Source organism: Enoplosus armatus, chromosome 19 (genome assembly GCF_043641665.1).
Source record: "Enoplosus armatus isolate fEnoArm2 chromosome 19, fEnoArm2.hap1, whole genome shotgun sequence".
In the NCBI taxonomy this organism is placed as follows: domain Eukaryota; kingdom Metazoa; phylum Chordata; class Actinopteri; order Centrarchiformes; family Enoplosidae; genus Enoplosus; species Enoplosus armatus.
In genome coordinates this window covers 13893566-13912528 of record NC_092198.1, presented here as the reverse complement: position 1 = coordinate 13912528, position 18963 = coordinate 13893566, and the positions used below count along the sequence as shown (strand labels likewise).

Here is an 18963-nt window from a genome sequence, read left to right as displayed (position 1 = left end):
GGTTGTCGGACATTAACTAAACGTCTGTCTGTCGGTTGTGTGTCTCGTTGTGTCGGTGAACGAGTCAGTTACTCTGTTAGCTCTGTATGTAGCTCAGGTTAGCTCTGTACTGTAGCTAGATAGCCATGTTTTTATCACACTCGGAGCTATGGAGAACATATTGGGAGTGTGTTTCCAGACCGTACACGGTGTTCATCTGCTCCCTCACGGCCGCATTGTACTATCTGTGGGGCCGCAAGTGTCAGGTCAGTCACTGCGGTCAAGGCTAGGTAATAACGACTGCACTATATCCACGTTATTGTGTGTGTTTTTCATCTTATTCGACACAATTTTAGTTTTTGTTTTTCGCATTCTGTTTAGTATTCCACTCTTTCCACTTTATTATGCTTTGTTGTATTTTTTCTTATTCAATTTTATGTTTTTTGATGTAATCATTTTTTATATTACTTTGCTACTTTATATGGTTTTATTTTTTCTTATTTAATTAATTTTGTATTCTATCTTAGTCTATTCTATTTTGTTTTATTGTATTTTTTTCCAATTTTTTTTCCTTTTTTCAAAGAAACCTTTTAGAGATCAGGCAACACAAAGCTGAATGTCTTTAAGGTGACAATTTTGATAATTTTGCACAAGCTATTTTTATTTTACACACCAGCAAAATCCTACTATGAGCCCTTATGAAAATATATAATAATTATTATCATATAATGTCCATGGTTTGTATATCAAACGTTAGTCTAAGGTTACTGTACTTTGTTCTACAAAATTGAGGGCAGATTTAATTCATACATTATGTTGAGGCCTGATCCTACAGTAATGTAACACTTTATTATAACACTTATTTAGCATTTATAAGCAGCATATGAATAATACATGTTTTATGACTCACTATGATGTAGTCATAAGGAGATTTAGGACATTTCTAAGTGTTTAAGTATATTTGTCATCAACTGTAACTATCATATTAAGCATCATAACTGGTGTATAAAGTGCTAATAAATGCTGGGTAATATCATTTAACCTAGTTGTAATCATATATAATGACAGATCTCCTCCCTCATTGGAGGAGTTACAATTGTTGACAAAAACATGAATAGACTCTGTTACACAAACGCATGTTAGGGAGGTTGAAATAAAGTGTTACAGGTTATTTTCATTATTGATCAATCTGCTGATTACTTTTTCAATTTGTCAATTATTTGTTAAGTCTATGAAATGTAAAAAACCATCACTTTCCTAATTTCCTAAAACCCAAAGTAACGCCTTTTCTATAACTTGTTTTGTCTGACCAGTAGTCCAAAACCCAAAGATATTTGATTTGCAGTCATATAAAACACACAAAAAACACCAAATCTTTACATTTGAGAAGCTGGATTACTAAAACTAATGATCTGGTCTGTCGACTTCTCAGTGAGTGGATGCTAACTTAATACCACATACTACACATGTTGTGTGTTTTGTAAATGTTATAGTCTAGATGCCATGGGATAGTTAACTACCATAACAAAACATATAGAAAGAAAGTGTGCGTAATTATTGTTTTTTCACTGTACAGTTTGCCACACCACATCACCACACACCCTGCTTTTGAAGCACCATACCTCTCATACGTCTTGTTTTGCATGCATTCTGTCACAGGTGTTCATTTCAAGGCCTCTGTGTTTTCATACCCACTTTTTTTTTTGTCTCTTTTCCTCCCAGACACCAGCCCTGGTTTCTAGCAAGGCTTTCAGTGAATTCCTCCACAAGCACTGTCCTGTGGTGGCTGAGCGCTTCAGTCCCACTCCGTGGTGCTGGGGAGGCCGACTTCAAACGCTGGTCTGTGCCCTCCTCAAATCCAGACCCCCCGTTACTTATCGCAAGTAGGATGAACCTCCTTCATTAGCTCCTTTGTTCTGTTATATTTATTTTGCTGGCTGACACAGTCATCTTGTTATCGTACTACAGTATCTATATTTTTCTTCAGGAAAACCCTGTCTATAGCATCGTCCTGTAAGAGTATGACGTTTATGTGCTTCATATCCAGTGCATTTCAAACACGTGGATGAAATAAGTCCTTATCCTTAAACCTATAGTGTGGTGAAACACGAAATTCTAGTAATGCTCCCTTCATCCCTCAGTGAGCTGATCCGCACGGCTGATGGTGGTCAGATCTCTCTGGACTGGGTGGACAATCAGGCCAGTGGGACCTACCCAGAATCCTCTACCCGCCCCACAGTACTGATCCTCCCAGGCCTGACAGGGAACAGCCAGCAGTCCTATGTGCTCCATGCCATTAGCCAGGCCACCCGCCATGGCTACAGGTCAGTTGTGCTCCTCATCTGTCCCCTGTCCTAAAATGATTAATCTGTGAGCCAAAATCAGTGAAATGTAAACACGCTAACGTTTCTAGTCAGTCATTTAAACAGAATAGACTCTATCTTGAAGAAGTAACAGGAAAGTTTGGTCACTGCTGTAGCTCTTTTCATAGACATTTTCTTTCTTAGATGTGTGGTCTTTAACAACAGAGGCGCTGGAGGGGAGGAGCTGTTGGTAAGTACAATGATTACCTAATGATTTATGGTTGTGTCACATTTAACTCTGAAGTTTCCTTTTCCCTCTGTCATTTCTACAGCCTCTGTTTATGAAGGACCTCCACATCTTAGGGTTTGCACATTGATACCTGTATCAGTCTGAAGGGAGCACTATTTTCAGCAGTCTTTGGTGATTATAGCAGTGTTAAGCTGTCTTGGTTGTAGCATGATGATTCCAATGGTCTGTGCATATTTGGGGATTTAAACATCAGGTGTTTTTAAAAACACTTTTCACTGAATTTGTAGAATGACGCCAGCTGTAGTACATATAACAACCCAAACACAGAATCTGGTATTTGAACACTGCATGTGATGCTCCTCCTCTGTCTCTCTGCTCGCTTCAGACGCCTGTTACCTACTGCGCAGCTAATACCTCAGATCTTGAGCGTGTGGTGCACCATGTCAAAGGACTTTACCCACATGCCCCTGTGCTTGGTGCTGGTGTGTCTCTGGGAGGGTGAGTTGGGTGTTTGATGTCTTGGTTTCCAACTGCTCACATTTCTCTGAGAAAATCAAAAAGTTATTTCATGGTCAAATTTATCCTAGCTTTGTTTCCTTTCTCTGTCTTCTCTTTAGTTACTACCGTTTTTGTTTAATTGTCTTTTCCTGTTTTTTTCCCCTTCTCTTCTTTCACCTGTTTGCAGCATGTTACTGTTAAACTACCTGGCCCGTAAGCGCACACAGTCAGGGATGGTGGCGGGTTTCACCATCTCGGTCCCCTGGGATGCAGTGAAGTCCTCCGCCTCGATGGAAGAACCACTCAACTGGCTGCTCTTCAACAAATACCTCACGAGTGGCCTGTGTCGCGCTGTTTCCAGGTCAGATAAGTATTCTTGAATTTAGTTTAACAATTCGGGGTTGTTGAATGAGTTTTAAAGAAAAAAATCTGTTTCTCACAGACACAGGAAGGTTCTGGAGAAAGTGGTGGACGTTGATTATGTCGTGAAGGTATGGCCCCGTTCTTTACATTTACTTTACTTCATGTAGTTGCCTTTTCTCTCTACTTTAATTTCATTTCACCCCTCTCTAGGCACAGACTATCCGTGAGTTTGACGAACGCTTCACCTCTTTGATGTTTGGTTATAAATCTTGTACGGACTATTACCGCGATGCCAGCCCAGACAAAAAACTCCCCAACACAGCAGTACCCATCTTGTGTCTCAACGCTGCCGATGACCCCTTCTCTCCCCAAAATGGTGAGTAGAGGACAGGAGAAGATGGACATTTGTGTTGTGATCGGATCCACCAGATGTATGAAACACTTACACAACCTTAGTATTTTGATGTATTTTAGTCTCATTTGTATATTCCTAATCTTTGGTGTGGAGGCAGAAATGTTTAAAGAGTAACTTGACACTAAATCCACTTTTTTGAAATAGTAAATTACATGTACAGGCACTTTATTACACTGTCTATTGATCTTGGTCTTATTTTTTAGTGTTTATTGCAACAAAAGTTTTTTTTCCAGAGACAATTCCAGTCATTTTGTCTTCTTGACTCCAAAAAGTCTGAAAAATGTATGAAGTACTCTGGGACACTCTACCCCTGAAGTACAATACGCCGTGACCTTCACCTCCCACCGCCCCTTCAAAAATTCAATGGTGTTAAAACAGGGTGTTAAGTTGCCCTTTAATGTTTTCTTTTGTGCTGTGGTTGATATTTCAGTCTCCATGCGGCACAAAATGTTTTCAGCTTGACTACTCTCACTAAATCAGACTTCTTTTTCAATGTATTTCCCGCCCGCACAGCCTTCCCGTTGACCATAGTCCAGAGCCTACCTAATGTCGCTCTGTTGTTGACGGCCCATGGTGGACACATCGCCTTCCTGCAGGGGTTGTTTCCCCGTGGTGAGAGCTACATGGAGCGCCTGTTTGGTCAGTTTGTCCAAGCCGCCTTTGAACACCCGAGGGACATCAAGAAAGCCTGCGGCATTAAGGAGGAGAAGATGAGCTGATCACCTTCCAGCCCGTCACTCTGTCCGAACCTGAACTAATGTCAGAATGTCAAGTCACTGGCATCACCGCAACAATTCACAAAACTGCATTGCTCATCTTTGCATGCCGTTATCTTAGCACAGAAATGTTGGGTCTCCTCCATGTTTGCGCTGAGAATGACCAACTGTATTGTACAATCATATGACCTCACTGCAGCTAGGCTAATCTACCTCCTCATCGTCTCACGTTCTCTTTGAAGGAGCAATCAAAGAAGGTTGAAAAGAAGTAGAGAACAATTTTCAAGATTCAAGAAATCTTGCAGCCAGCTGGTTATGGTTAGGTTGATACCTAATATTGTATCTACACAAAAAAGAAACACATACATTTGTTTTTGTTTTTAAATTATTTGTCAATAGAATGTAAATTGCTTTTAATCAAATTGTTTCTCCCACACGCCGTCCCAACCTCACATGGAGCACTGTAGTGTGTGTTGAAAACAAAAAGCACTTCGAAAATGAGTGCTTTGATTTGAGGTAGTATTTGAAAATGTTATTTAAATAGAAATGAATTGGAAATTAATATTAGAACAGTAATATTGCCCTGTTGATATTGGTATACTGTTTGCTTTCCTTTCAATTACTCTGGTTTTGCAAGACTTGTTTCCGTTGAAGTGTGTAACATGCCTTAAAGGATTATACTTCCCCATCTTTTAGCCCTGCCTTGCGTTCTGTCTCAACCTTTTACAGTTTCTCATTGCGTACCACACACTGAGCTAACCCTGCAAACAGTTGTTAGAGCCATCAATCTCAACCTGAAGACACCCACACAGCAGTAATATGCATATCTGCCATGAAGAAAAGAGTTTTTGATTTTAAAACAACAAAAAAAGGCAAAATCAGTTAAATGTAAAAAGTATTGCATGCTTGTATATGCTTGTATATGCTTTTGCAGTATGCTTGGTTGCAATGTAATTTATGCAGTACATCAATTTGACACTGTAAAAAACAGTAAATCCCAGTGTGAGATATTTGTACCTGCTGTCAATAATTTAATTGAAAGTGAGGGGTTTTGAATTTGTGTGTGTTGTAATCTGCTTTTCGTTTGTCTTTGAAACACATTTTTGTTTAAGGATCAGGCGATAGATAAATTAACATCTATCATGTGTGTATTGGGGCCACTTTCAGACCACATGATAATTATTTGAAGTGTAGTTTGTAGTTATCGGAGGGCATTTGTCTTGAACTTAATCATCATTTTAAGTCTTCACACGAGGACCAGATCTGTGTGTGTGCGTGTGTGTGTGCGTGTGTGTGTGTGTGTGTGTGAAAATCAGTTGCGTGCGTGCGTGCGTGCGTGCGTGTGTGTGTGTGTGTGTGTGTGCGCGCGCACTGAATGTCTTTAAAATCAGTTGAGAACACACTGAAGGTTTTATTATGTGTGTATTACCAGCAGTGCACTGATACACCATTTAATAATGCCAATACCAAGCTACTCTTAATTTACAATTTATGTCATGTGTTCGGGACGCTTCAGTTGTTTGACTTGACTCTTAACGGGAAGTGTTTTCAACTGTGACTCAAGAACATGAACGGATTAAGATTATAGCAGCAGATGTTGCTAATTGCTGTTTTATTGAGTTTATTAGCTCTTTGCAGACCACATTCACTTGCCTTTCATTGCTGTTTATTTTTTAATGGACAAATGTTTTCCTTTTTTTTTCAGTTCCACTTCTGTATGAGCTGTGACCACTTGTAAGTTTGGACATTATGAGCAATCTATTTGGTTTTCGATTATTTGACACTTGAATTAAAGAATGACAATAACACACATTTTTATTTCAGTTGGTGATTTTTCATCTTGAATTTACTAATGGGATTGTAAACTGAAGATGTCCTTAAATTGAACTCATCAGTGGCTGTCGTCAATAGCAACACATAATTCAGCATGGGTTTGTTGTGATTAATACATATCACCACGTTGGTCCTGATGGAAAAATGTCACAACACCCGCACAGCCTGTCACCGAGTTCCCTCCGGTTCCAAAGCTGTAATCCGAGCCGTTTTATCTCTTGAGTGGTGGGGTCATTAATGTCGCTGATTAACCAGACAGAGTATCAATAATTAACTGTGAGCAATAAAGGCCCACACCCTCTGTCACAATGCTAACCCTTCAGCCTCATTTAGATTCATTTAATGACGCTGTGGCCTGGAAAACATCCAGTGTGGAAAACTAAAACCTAATGAAGTAGTCACTTTCTAACTCGGGCAGATATAATCTACAAGTTGTCCTGCTTGCCCTCAGCTTTGATAATTTCCCTCCCCTCCAGCTGTCAGTTATGTGAGTGTAACTCTCAGAGGAAAGCCGCTCATCATTATGATCTTTGAAAAGCTGTGGCTCTTCAGAGGTGGAAAAAAAGCATTTGAGAAAATACATAAAATTCATCTGTGTTGCTTGTGTGCTTCTCATATTGTCTTCAAATCACTTCCCCTTTCTATCATCTTTTACAGTGACTTCTCATTCTTCACTTATGCCCCTGCTTTAATTTTCTCTGGTATCTGTCTTCTGCATCGAAATCATACATCACTGTTAAATGTCACAGACTCACAAATCAGTATTGCAGTTATGTTTTAAAGTAAAAACAACTCCACGCACAGGTTAATTTTGAGAGAGAATGAAGAAAATACAATGAATTGTAAATTGCAAAATAAATCTGTTTTAGCTGCATTTTAGCAGCTGAGCATGATTTTTAAACCCCAACTTTAGCTTTCTCCCCAGTCCATCCTCCCCCTCCTCCTCCTCCTGCCTGTATTCCTCTACCTGGTGTGATGGGAGGAGCCTCAGGTTATCGTTAATGATTCAACACCAGAGCTGCTGAGATTGACAGATAGAGAAAGAGGAGGGAAGATTGAGAGTGCGAGATAGCCAGAGAGAAGTAGAAATAGTAAAAGCTGTAGAGCCGACATGGCAATGTAAGCTGAGAAAGTGTGCAGCAGGTAGAAGAAGAAGAGGAAGTGATGCCAGAGAGGTTGCAGACTGCATGTTTGTATCTGCTCAGGTGTGTCCAGTCTGTAGACAGTCTGGGGGTCAAGCAGAAGTTGAACACACAGCAAATACTTCTCTGCAACTGACAGTGGATCTTGTGAGCAGTTCAGGGTGATTATTTGCCTCCTGTGATCCATGCGGCCTTTATAGGCTGGAAAGACATTCATCTTCTCTCCTGATCCACACACAGCCGGCAGGTGAGTGTGGACTCTGTATGTCTACATATTACATGTCGTTGTGTCTTTGAGAGTGGGATGGCATGTAAAGAGAGGATCCTAAGGGCATTTAGACAGCTTTGTTGTTAACTGTGCTCTAGATCCATATGTAATCATGTGGCGCAATGTGTTTAAAGTGCAGATTCTTAGCTTTACAGACTAAACAGAGACATACATGCCTTTTTTGAGGTAGTTATCACCATCACAATTCCATTAAGTAAAAAGATGATGACCTGCATGTGCCAGAAAACCCTAATATCCACTGAAAGAGTGCACCTTAAACACACCACCAGACTAGACACAGGTTTCGATTACAGAGCATCTTATATGACTTCAGCTGTAGTTACACTTGGCCATGAATTAGTAATGAGGCAGTATGGACTGTACAGTATGCTGCCTGTATCAGTATAATGGTGATCAGTCCAGCATCATGTTCCTGCTGTGCAGCTGAAAAGCAGACAGAAATAGTTCCTTTTTTTTTTGTTATCGCTGCTAATTTTCCATTTCCCGTTCCCTCCCAGAATCATTTACTGGATGAATCACTGCTTATGTGAATGTTGTTGGCTTTCAAAGATCAAACTTAATAGTCTGAATATATACAAAATACTTGAAATATCTCAGTCTTTTGTAGCCATTACATCACAGGAATAAATAGATAAATAAATGAAAAAAAAACAGCCGATACACAGCCAGCAGCGTGCAGTTACTTATGGGATCACTGCTTCCATCCTCGTCGCCTCAGGCTGAAAGCGTTGGAGTTAAACTAACAGTCATTTTCCTTCATTAAATGTTGACCAGCAGGCACTAAAGGTTATCAGCCCAATCTGCCTCTGTTGTCTTTATTTATAGCTGCAAGTTCCTAGAAAGCTTACAAATTGTGCTTGTGCAAAGCTCCGTCTGTGTGTGTGTATGTGTGTGTGTGTGTGTGTGTGTGTGTGTGTGTGTGTCTCAAATTTGAATTCCCAGTATGGTGCAACATATAGTGACATATTGTTTTGTTGCCATTATGTTCCCTGTAAAATTTAATGACCATCAAGCTTTGTCTTTCCTGCAACACAGGCCATTAACTCCTGGCACTACAGTAGTATTGTGTTGGACTGGATTATCACGTTGCCCTTTGTTAGTGAATCATAGGCGTGATGGAAAATATCACTTCCAATTTAGGTGACTGGGAAATGCTGTGAAGACTGGGCCCGGTGTTCTCACCCAACTCCTTGCCAGTATCACCCTCTGTCCAGATTTGCATCAAAGAAACAACCCTCTTTGATAGTGGAACAGTAGCCATTTTATATTTCCCTGTCACAGTTTGTTGGTCTATTGCTCAGCAACTTTATGATTCGCTTTAACGTCGCGTCTAATCTCAGAGCCGTCCAATGTTCAGGGTGAGGCAGGGGTAACTGGGGGTCACATGATGAGCACAGTGATCACAGGCAAACAGCTCGTTCCACCTGTGTGTGGGTTTTAGGATATTGGTCGGGGGAACCAGTGGCCTTGTGTTTGTATTGATTGTAATGTTTGCCGTGTCAATAGAGACATAAACATCTTTCCATTTAACAGTAAAATTAAAATGGTGGAGGGCTTTTGTAAACAGGATCACCTGGATGAAAAAAAAAATATTGCATCTGGTGTGTGGTTAACTTATCTCACAAAGCAGTGCTAATGAATCTGAGTCAATTAATTTGTTAGCATGCACACACATGTGTTGCTTGGCTAGTTCAACTCTATGCAAACACTAAATTATACGGCAGAGGTTGTTAATGTCGCACATGAGGATAATAAAGAAATACCCATAAGCAGACAGCCTGCAATAAGGGAGCTGATAATGAAGGTTTCTGTACTATTTTGACAGGTTTTGTGCCATTCAGTCATTGGCACAGTAATAGATCTTTAGCAAAAGCTGGCAGGGTGTGACAGCATTCAGAAAGCACCCTGTTGACTGTCCATCATTAGTCTGCATTATTCAGCGGGGCTCTTGCTGTGTGCAGGCAGTGGAGTACAGTGCCTTGTGAAATAGGCACCAGCATAGTTGCATACAGTTGAAATGTGATGTCTGGGGCTTTGTTTGTGCAAGTCTCCACACATATCAGCATGTCTGGTGCTGTATTTTATGTCTGTGTTCAGATGCATCACTTCAACTTAATACCACCTGCCTACTATTGATTGTGGGGCAGTTTATTTATTTACCACGCTATCGATTCCTCATATATATATCTTTATTTATTCCCTCTTGTAGTCATGGAGAAGCAACTAGAGGAGCTGAAGCAGCAGCTAGAAAAGCAATGTCTGATCAACCAGGAGCTGCAGAGGCAAAACAAAGACCTGGGTGAGTGCAACCATAACTGTGTCACATTAGAGAGTCACTTCACATTAGACCACACCCAACATCACAGCTAGGTGTGGTCTAGCTGGGGTTGTGACGGCATCCAGCTGTAATATAGCAATGTATATAATAATATAATATAATGCAAAGCTACATCACGAATAAAGCATAAAGTCACCACTAATTGGCCGAGCAAGCAGGATTAAGGCGTGTTCAGACAGAAATGACAGCGAATTTTCACCTTGAGTCATTTATGTGCATTTGACCGCTGGAGATTAACTGTAGCTTGCTTCTGCCTCTGATCTCACAACTCACCAGAAACTCCAGTTCTTTCTGTTATTTCCATCCAGTCCCTCTTGTTTTTAGTCTTGTCTCTGTACTTTTATGAAGTAGATTCATAAGCGTGACTTTTTCACTCAAGTTGAAACATTTTGACCTTGCACAGATGCGTCTCCACCTCGGTTAAATGTGTGTCTAATCACATTTTAATTGTTTTGTGTGCAATTGCATCTGCTATAAACTTCGCCTTGCGTTCTGCCTGAACACAGTTAAACTGGTACAGTTGCTCTTTAATGCACGTTTCTGTAGAATTACTACATTACCATCATGCCACCCTATGTCTGTAGTTTGTCCCCCAGAGAGCACTGACACATTTAATTTTCAACTGTAAAATGTCCTATTCAACACATGTCTTGGTAAGAAATTGAATATCTGCCAATATATCATGATTGGATATTTATAAACTCCCAAATATCAATCAATATCAGTATCTGCAACAGGTTCCTTGTGATATTTCATACATTGAATGTGTTCCTCTGCTTTTATCCTCAAAGAACAAAGACTGCAGGAGAAAGAAAACCTTTTGCAGGATCTGCAGAGTCAATATCATGATCTGGGTAAGAGGCTCTGGGTACCAGGGACAGGGACACACACACACGCACACACGATTGAAGTGATCTTTGCTTCAAGCCATTTACAGTAGTTAACCCTCCATTTGTGTTCCTCTGTTTGTCTGTTTCAGAGTTTCCCTCTCAGAGCGGTAATGAGATTGATCCCGAGGTCAGGAAGAGCCGCGCGGCTGTCATTGCCTCCGAACCAATCCCTGAGACCCTGGAGATTACACGCACCAGGGTCAAGAAAACTGCCAGGTTGGTAATCAGTACTGGTGACGAGAGAGTATTCCATTTAAGTAAGACTGCACAGGAGTTTTTGCTTTGCCATTGTGGCAAATCCGATCTAATTGCCTCTCCTGCACATGTCAAACACCTAAATAATGTATGATGGGTTTGCATGCTACGTGGGAGCTCCTCGACATTTCAATGACCTTAGATCAAGATGACTTCTCTCCCCTCCCATCATCAGCGAGACAAATCTGATCGTCAAAGCCATCCAGAAGAATGACTTCCTGAGCCGCCTCGACGATGAGCAAACAGCCATGATGGTGGACCTCTTAGCAGTATCTAACTTCAAACCGGGGGAGGACGTCATTAAAGAGGGCTCTGAAGGAGACAGCATGTACATAGTAGCAGGTGAGGACACGCTTGAGTGTGTGGGTGTGTGTTTCTGTCTGTCCTGCTAAGGCTGCATGTGACTGATGTTTTGAATTATGTTCTAAGGCTCTCTGTTTTTATATGAAAACCCTTAACATCAATATAATATATTATATGTAGAAAATATATAGAAAATTCTGCACATTTCTTTTCCTTTCACCTTTTAGCTGGTGAGCTCTGTGTCACCCAGGCAGGCCGGGACCTCCGCACCCTAACCATTGGTGATGTGTTTGGGGAGTTGGCCATCCTGTACAACTGCAAACGGACAGCAACAGTCAAAGGTCAGCCCCTGTAACGATGACTCCCGGAAGTACACGCAGAGATAATAATGGGGCAGTTTATCTTAATACTAAAGGCATGAATAGCATGTGATTCCTTTGTGTCATCATTCCCCCTGGATAGAAGATGTTTGTGTCTTAAGGTACAGTAACTGTGCATGTAACTGTACACACACACACACACACACACACACACACACACACACACACACACACACACACACACACACACACCCTCTTGTTAATCATTGCCTGTCTTGTCTGGTAGAAGCACATCATTGCACACACTGCAATATGAACCACAACAAAGCAAATTAACTGTAACAGAAGACTAGATAGAGTGGCCAAACTCTGTAGTCAAAATATCTTGACAAAAGTATCTGATTATAGAAAACAGATTACTGACCAACTATTACTATTACTTTTAGCTATTCTGCCCTTTGATTGAAAAAAGAAGTGCCATGCTACTTTTAGGTTCGGGCCCTGAGGGGGTCAGGTACGGCCCTCGGTGTGAGATTTTCATTGGTGTATTTGTGTGATTTCGGCCCCCTGTACTCTTTCCTACTGATAGTAAAGCTGTCCAGCCAGACTTTACAGTCTTAGCTTCAGCTTTCATCACTTTCACTTAACGTTGCAGCAAAGACAGCAGTGCGTCTGTGGTGCATGGAGCGACAGACTTACAGGACAATCATAACCAACAAGTCCAAGAAGAAACGGGAGCAGCTCATGGGCTTCCTGAAAACGTGAGTTTAAAGACTGCAGCTAGCGGAAATTTAATATCCTGTCAGCATGGTTTGCCCAAGTTAAAAGAATAGGTATTCTTTGATCTTGGTTTGGCGGTTTCCTCCTATGCCACTCTTCCATAACAGTGTCTGTGCTTATTCATGGCTCAATGGAGCATATAACAACTATTTCTAACTGTGCTGCTGTATTTTTTGCATTATTGCCACAGGTCTCGTACTCTGAAGGACTTGAATGATGTCCAGTTGTCCAAAATCATTGACTCAATGGAGGAGGTGTGTACTTTGATGTCCATTTGTGAACTTTGAGTGTTACTGTTGTCATGTGAAGATAAAGGAAAACTTGACAATTATATATATGATAGATGGTCATAAAGTTAACGCTTCAAGTTGCAGCTAACATATTTTAAATCTCAGTAGTCTGGAAAGAAAGCATTTTCAAGGCACTAGGTGTAATATTTGTGGCTTTGTTTTCCTGTAAAATCACAAACTTTATTTTCAAGACAAACATATTTGATACATTTTTGTCAGTATGTGGAAATGACGTTTTTTGTCTGGTTTACATCAGGTGAAGTACCAGGACAAAGATGTTATAGTTCGAGAAGGAGCAGAAGCAAACACATTCTACATCATCCTCAAAGGAGAGGTAACTTCATATTATATATATAATAATTTCCTACATGATTTGCCATAATATATATATATATGCACTCATTCTCTTCCACCCTCTCATGTGTGTTTCCCCCTCAGGTCCTGGTGACTAAGAACGTCAATGGGCATCAGAAGCAGATTCGTAGGATGGGAAAAGGGGAGCATTTCGGGGAACAGGCCCTCATACGGTAACCATGGCAACTCAACAAATGCCTGAGGACATTTGTTGGAGTTGGACTTGTGCAACATCCACTGCTCTGAGATATTTGTGTTGCACAACCTGCCGCTTATCTTCTAAATGTCTTATGGTTTAAATCACTCCACTAGATTTAGAAGAACCAGGAACATTTCCCTAAATAATTCAGTGCTGTTGATGTGCAAATCAGCCAGTTTGGAGGAGAAGATTCAAAACATTTTGCAAATGTTTAACTGTTAAAATGCAAACTTGTACATGGGTGTCAGCAGTACTGCATAGAAACCAAGAATACAGAGTGTAATCTACGGTAGAGTAACAGCAACATGTTGTTTTGATTATGTAAGGGTGATGTTGGCTTTTTATTAAAAACCAAATATCATCCAGCAAGTGATGCCTGCTGTTGAGTACCAGGCAGCAGCTTTGTTGTTTTATTGGGAGGTTTTTCAGATGCAGACTTGTGCAGCATAGAGATCAGTGAATTAATACATCTGCAACACTTTTCTGTATCCACATATATTAATGTGCTGGAAAAATCCAGTACAGATATCTTTCATTACCAGCTATAGTTTATTTAGTTAGAGGATGACATTCCTGTTGCAGCAAAACAAAACATAAAACCTGAAATACGTCATTGATTTCAGGTGCTAAAGTTTTCTCGGATTTCTGACAGCTAAAATGCACTTTTTCCACATTGAGGTGTTGACAATTGTATATGTACAGTAATGACATGCAGTTTTCCTGGGTTTTTTTCCTCTTGCAGTGAAGTCTTGAGAACTGCCACCTGCACTGCTGACGGCCCTGTAACCTGTTTCTCCATTGACAAGGAGTGAGTCTGACTCGACACTAAATTCTGAGTCTAAACGAAGGTGATATTCCTGTTCAGTGATGGCTGGAGAGAAAGATCCTTGAGAGAAGTCCTCCAGTGTATTTGTTCTCTGCCATTGTCACCTCGTTTGCAGTGTTTGCTTTTTGTGTACTTGTCATTGATGCAGTTTGACTAAAATTGCCTTTTCTTTAGGGTATTTGAAGAGACAATTCCCTTAGAGCACCTGGAGCTGTTTGACGAGTACGTACTGCAGAACACTTTTCGTTTCATAACCATGAATCTTTTCCTCCGTCTTGGTAAGAGCAGTGAGAAGTGTAAATAGAACAGACTGTCCTGATTAGTTTCCTCCTTAAATCTTGACCCTTTGTTTTTTTTGCTCCCAGCTCCAAAGTGCTGCAGGAGGCACAAGCTCCAGAAAAGTCGAGGTGAGTGTCTGTGGAAGAAGAGTTTGTGGACGCAGGCTGAACGATGTAACACAATCGTATGAATCACACGAATGAGTTCCTTGAAATGAAATAACATCAGTTAGAAGGTCTCTGTCTGTCTCTGTCAGTCCCAGCTCCACTCTGAGGTTTAAGGATCTGGTTCCTGTGTTGTATCAGGAGGGTCGCTATCAAGGTGATCCTGTCACGCTTGGGGTCGGAGGGTTTGGCCGCGTTGAGCTGGTGCGTGTATATTTCTGTTTCACTGTTTTGATATTTGCTGGAATGTGAAATGCATTTGGTCTCTTATCCAAAACCATTTCGGGGTTGTTGTCACTTCTTTGAGCTAGGAGACTTTTAATACACACTTTTAAAACACAGTTGTTTCTGGTATAGCAAATACAAAGGGACTGTATGAAAATGGGGAGGGGGGGGTGAATATAATATTTCATTTTATTGAAAAGAAAGGCTCCTTTGTATGTATATATACACCCAGGATATTCAGCACTCATAGTTTAGTGATGATCATTGTTTTGTTGTCATCCTGAGACGACCACAGTGAATCATGGGACGTATTACGCCATGAAGCGAGTCAGCAAGAAGCACATTGTTGCCAAGAGACAAGAGGAGCACATGCTGTTTGAGAAGAAGATCCTTAAAGCCATCCAGTGTGACTTCATCGTCAGGTATCCGCCATCACAGACACACACACACACACACAGTCCTTTAATTACAACATACAAATACAGTGTAATGTACTAAGTGTTAGTTGGTGTTTAATCCCTCCTCTGTAGGCTTCATGCAGCTTTTAAAGACACGCGATACATCTACATGGTCATGGAGTTCTGTGCTGGAGGAGAGATCTGGACCAAACTCAAAGAAGTGTGAGAAAACACGGACCAAAAAAAGAAATGTCTCAAATGATATTTAAAGAGTATCTCATTTCCTCATTTAGACTGGTGAAATATCAGCAACAGAACGTGATGGAGGGTAATACATTTGTTTGAAAGGAAATTAAAGCGAGCAGAGGAGGAAGTTATTTCAACCTTTTATGTCTGTGTGAATTGCAGAGGGCGCTTTGATGAGCCCATCGCTGTGTTCTGCACTGCCTGTGTGGTGGAGGCCTACGCCTACCTCCATAGAAAGAACATCATGTACAGAGACCTGAAGCCTGAGAACCTGATGCTGGACATAAAGGGCTACGTCAAACTGGTGAGTTCTTACCTGTGTGTTGATTTCTACACTCTTTAAACTCTAAGGATAAATTGAATATTCAGGAGATGCACTCGTCAGAGGTGTGTGAGCATGTGTTTCTGTGCTGCAGTCATGCAAATGATAATGAGCAGGATTTGTGTATTCCACCCTCTCTGTGTGCATGTGTGTGTGTGTCTCTGTGCAGGTTGACTTTGGTTTTGCCAGGGAGTTGGTGCGTGGTGAGAAAACCTACTCATTTGTCGGCACTCCTGAGTACATGGCCCCAGAGATCATCAAGAACCAGGGACATGACTTTGCTGTTGACTTCTGGTCCCTTGGCATCCTGATATTTGAGCTACTGGTGGGAAGGTGAAACTAACACACACCTGCCCACATTAGAAACAAGCATTTCTGCTGTCTTGGAGTGGTTCATATCTGACAAGCTTGTAGTAATAAATAAACCAAAGCTTTTATAAGTTACGGGAGAGTGACACAAATATATTGAAGTGAGAATGAATCACGAATAAGTCAAGCCCTGATGTTGACCAGTAGATGGCAGCAGAGAAATGTGACTGCAAGATTCAGGTTACCCAACAGCAACTGGTTGATTTCTGAGCCATTTTTTATGTCAGACGGTGGAAAGATTAACACAACAACAACACTCTTCTCTCTTTTCAACCTGTCAGCCCTCCCTTTTCAAGCTCAGAGCCTCAGAAGATTTACGCCAAGATTTTGGACGGGGTGCTCAAGTATCCACCGTACTTGAGTGAGGCAGCCAAGTCCATTATCAGCAAAATGTGCAGGTGAGACAGATATATATATATATAGACTGCATTATGATTCAAATGTCATATACTGATAATGCTGTAGTATGAATTCAAAGAGAACTCAATGTGGTGCATGGCTAACTTTCTCATGAAATAGGATTGGATCATGTAACATGCATGTGTAATTCATTCATGTGTCATGTAATTACATAGAGGTTTGAGCATTTCATACAGTTACTCCCAGTGTAGAGCATGAATTATGGAGCATATCTGCACAATCAATACACTGTGTCTTGATAAGCACTATTCTTTTATGGTTTTTGAATGCAAATCCCTTCAAAAGTGGAATCTCATGATACAACTGGACGTAAATGTCATCCATCTTGTATTTTTGTTTGCAGACCTCGGCCAGGTCAGAGGTTAGGAAACACCAAGAACGGAATCAAAGATGTCCGGCATCACAGGTAACCATGGCAACATGTCATATATATGAGTGATACCACATAATCCTTGGGGCACAGGAGGTATTCACCAGCTGGCCTTTTTTATTTTCTTAATCAAAGTGTGAAGCTTCGGTTTTGTTCTCCTCTGCTGCCGACTGAGCTTTTCTACTTGTGATGAATCGTTTGAGTTACTTCTCACTCTCAGTTTGTTTGACCTGTAATCTCCCTCATCTTTTCCCTTCAGGTGGTTCAGCAGTATGAACTGGCACAAGCTGCGCGTGGGTCAGCTTGACGCCCCCACAGTCCGGCTCATACGCAAGGCAAGCCAAACCACTAGCTTAGTTTGTTTACTATCATGTGAAAACGCCTTTACTGTGGTTTAAGGAAAACAGAACCAAAGAACACCAGTTCACTTCCAGAGAGTACTTTTTAAACACCTTTAAAACATGGTTTCAAATCTTTATAACATTGAATATTCATTACTAAATGTGCAAAGATAAAGTGTGAAAAAAAAAAATCTGTGTGAGTGTGGTTCACATGAATATTGAACATCAAATAAGCCAAACTGCTCAGACTTTGGCAGAAATATCAAAGGAATTGTGTGCTCATGTAGGACACCATCACTCATAAGAAAGTGAACAGGTTTTCAGGGTCTTTGAAACTTTAAAAACCTTCTGTTTATTTAGATGAAACAGGCCGGGAGGGACAAGCTATTGCTTATAAGTCACAGTTTGACAGGACTGTATATGACTGTGTTAAATGTATCCGCAATTTATTATTTAAACAATTATTTTTTCCTCCTCCAGGGCCCCTGCTACATCAACTTTGATCGCTTCCCTCTTGATCAGACAAAAGCAGAGGAGGAGTTCTCTGGTTGGGACCGTGACTTCTGATGTTAAAAGATCAAAGGCCACAAGAGTTGCCCATGTCACTCAAATGTGGAGCCAAATCAGAATAACCTCAGTTTAAGCCAAAACACAGTTAAAGCCACATTTCATATTGGAAAAAACATAACCCATTTCATACTAATTTGATTATTAAGTTAGAGTGGAACTGCAGGAAATCACCACTTGCAACATATTTATTAAAGCCTCTCTGTTGCTATAGAGAAACAACCATCTAGGTGGCGAAGGGACGACAATATGAGGAGGTGTTAAAACAAGATGTGAGGACGTTCTGTTTCCAAATTCAGTGCAGGGAGATTTAGTGCCAGATGAAGAAGTGTTAATAACGCTCTTTACTTATTAGAATAAAACACCCGCCTGAGTGCTCGCTGGCTGCGGAAAAAAGGCTTGAGTCACTGTACAATCTGTAATCTGTAAAGGCCAGCTCTAACAAACCTGATAATTAACTCGATACTGTAAACCAATAATGTTTTATCTGTATTGTGCGCCCATGTTTATTGTTCTTTTGGATCTTTCTTAGTTTTAGAGATAAAACATGCTTTCCTGCTCATAGCAAAGCCATTAAATGCTTTGATATTGTTAAAGTTGTTGTTTTTTTTATTATAAACTGTCACTGTCCTGTGGAGAGTTTTTGGATAATCTGCCCCCTTTTTGTGTGCAGATTAGTTTCACACACCTTGATCACAGAACATCCTGATGAAAAATGTCTACATGACTCGAGTTTAGCAAATAAAAGTGCTCTTATATGCTTGAGTTAGCTGTGTTTGTTTCCTTTACGTACCCACCATTGCATTACAATCAAATATTGAGTGTGAAACGGTGCACATTTTTTGCTGTTGTGGCCAAATCACACACATATGACAAGACTCACATGAAAGCAATCACATCTTCCAAAGGGGAAAAATAC

The 18963-nt window shown here is 40.7% G+C and overlaps 2 protein-coding genes across 2 annotated transcripts; both read left to right on the top strand.

The window, feature by feature from the left end:
- Nucleotides 1-125: 125 nt before the first annotated feature.
- LOC139301892 (phospholipase ABHD3-like) lies at nucleotides 126-4527 on the top strand. Its single transcript, XM_070925385.1, has 9 exons — nucleotides 126-245; nucleotides 1702-1862; nucleotides 2121-2303; nucleotides 2487-2532; nucleotides 2918-3030; nucleotides 3218-3391; nucleotides 3473-3521; nucleotides 3604-3769; nucleotides 4322-4527. The coding sequence occupies exons 1-9, from the start codon at nucleotides 126-128 to the stop codon at nucleotides 4525-4527; spliced, it is 1218 nt and encodes a 405-aa protein (XP_070781486.1).
- A 5472-nt stretch (nucleotides 4528-9999) lies between these two features.
- On the top strand, nucleotides 10000-18044 carry prkg3 (protein kinase cGMP-dependent 3). Its single transcript, XM_070925382.1, has 21 exons — nucleotides 10000-10087; nucleotides 10918-10980; nucleotides 11106-11232; nucleotides 11447-11613; nucleotides 11802-11915; nucleotides 12550-12655; nucleotides 12865-12928; nucleotides 13221-13298; nucleotides 13403-13491; nucleotides 14260-14325; nucleotides 14518-14565; nucleotides 14709-14750; nucleotides 14879-14990; nucleotides 15297-15433; nucleotides 15542-15631; nucleotides 15818-15959; nucleotides 16147-16310; nucleotides 16628-16744; nucleotides 17110-17172; nucleotides 17396-17471; nucleotides 17958-18044. Exons 1-21 carry the CDS (start codon nucleotides 10000-10002, stop codon nucleotides 18042-18044), a joined length of 2040 nt encoding a protein of 679 aa, XP_070781483.1.
- The last annotated feature ends 919 nt before the right edge of the window (nucleotides 18045-18963 follow it).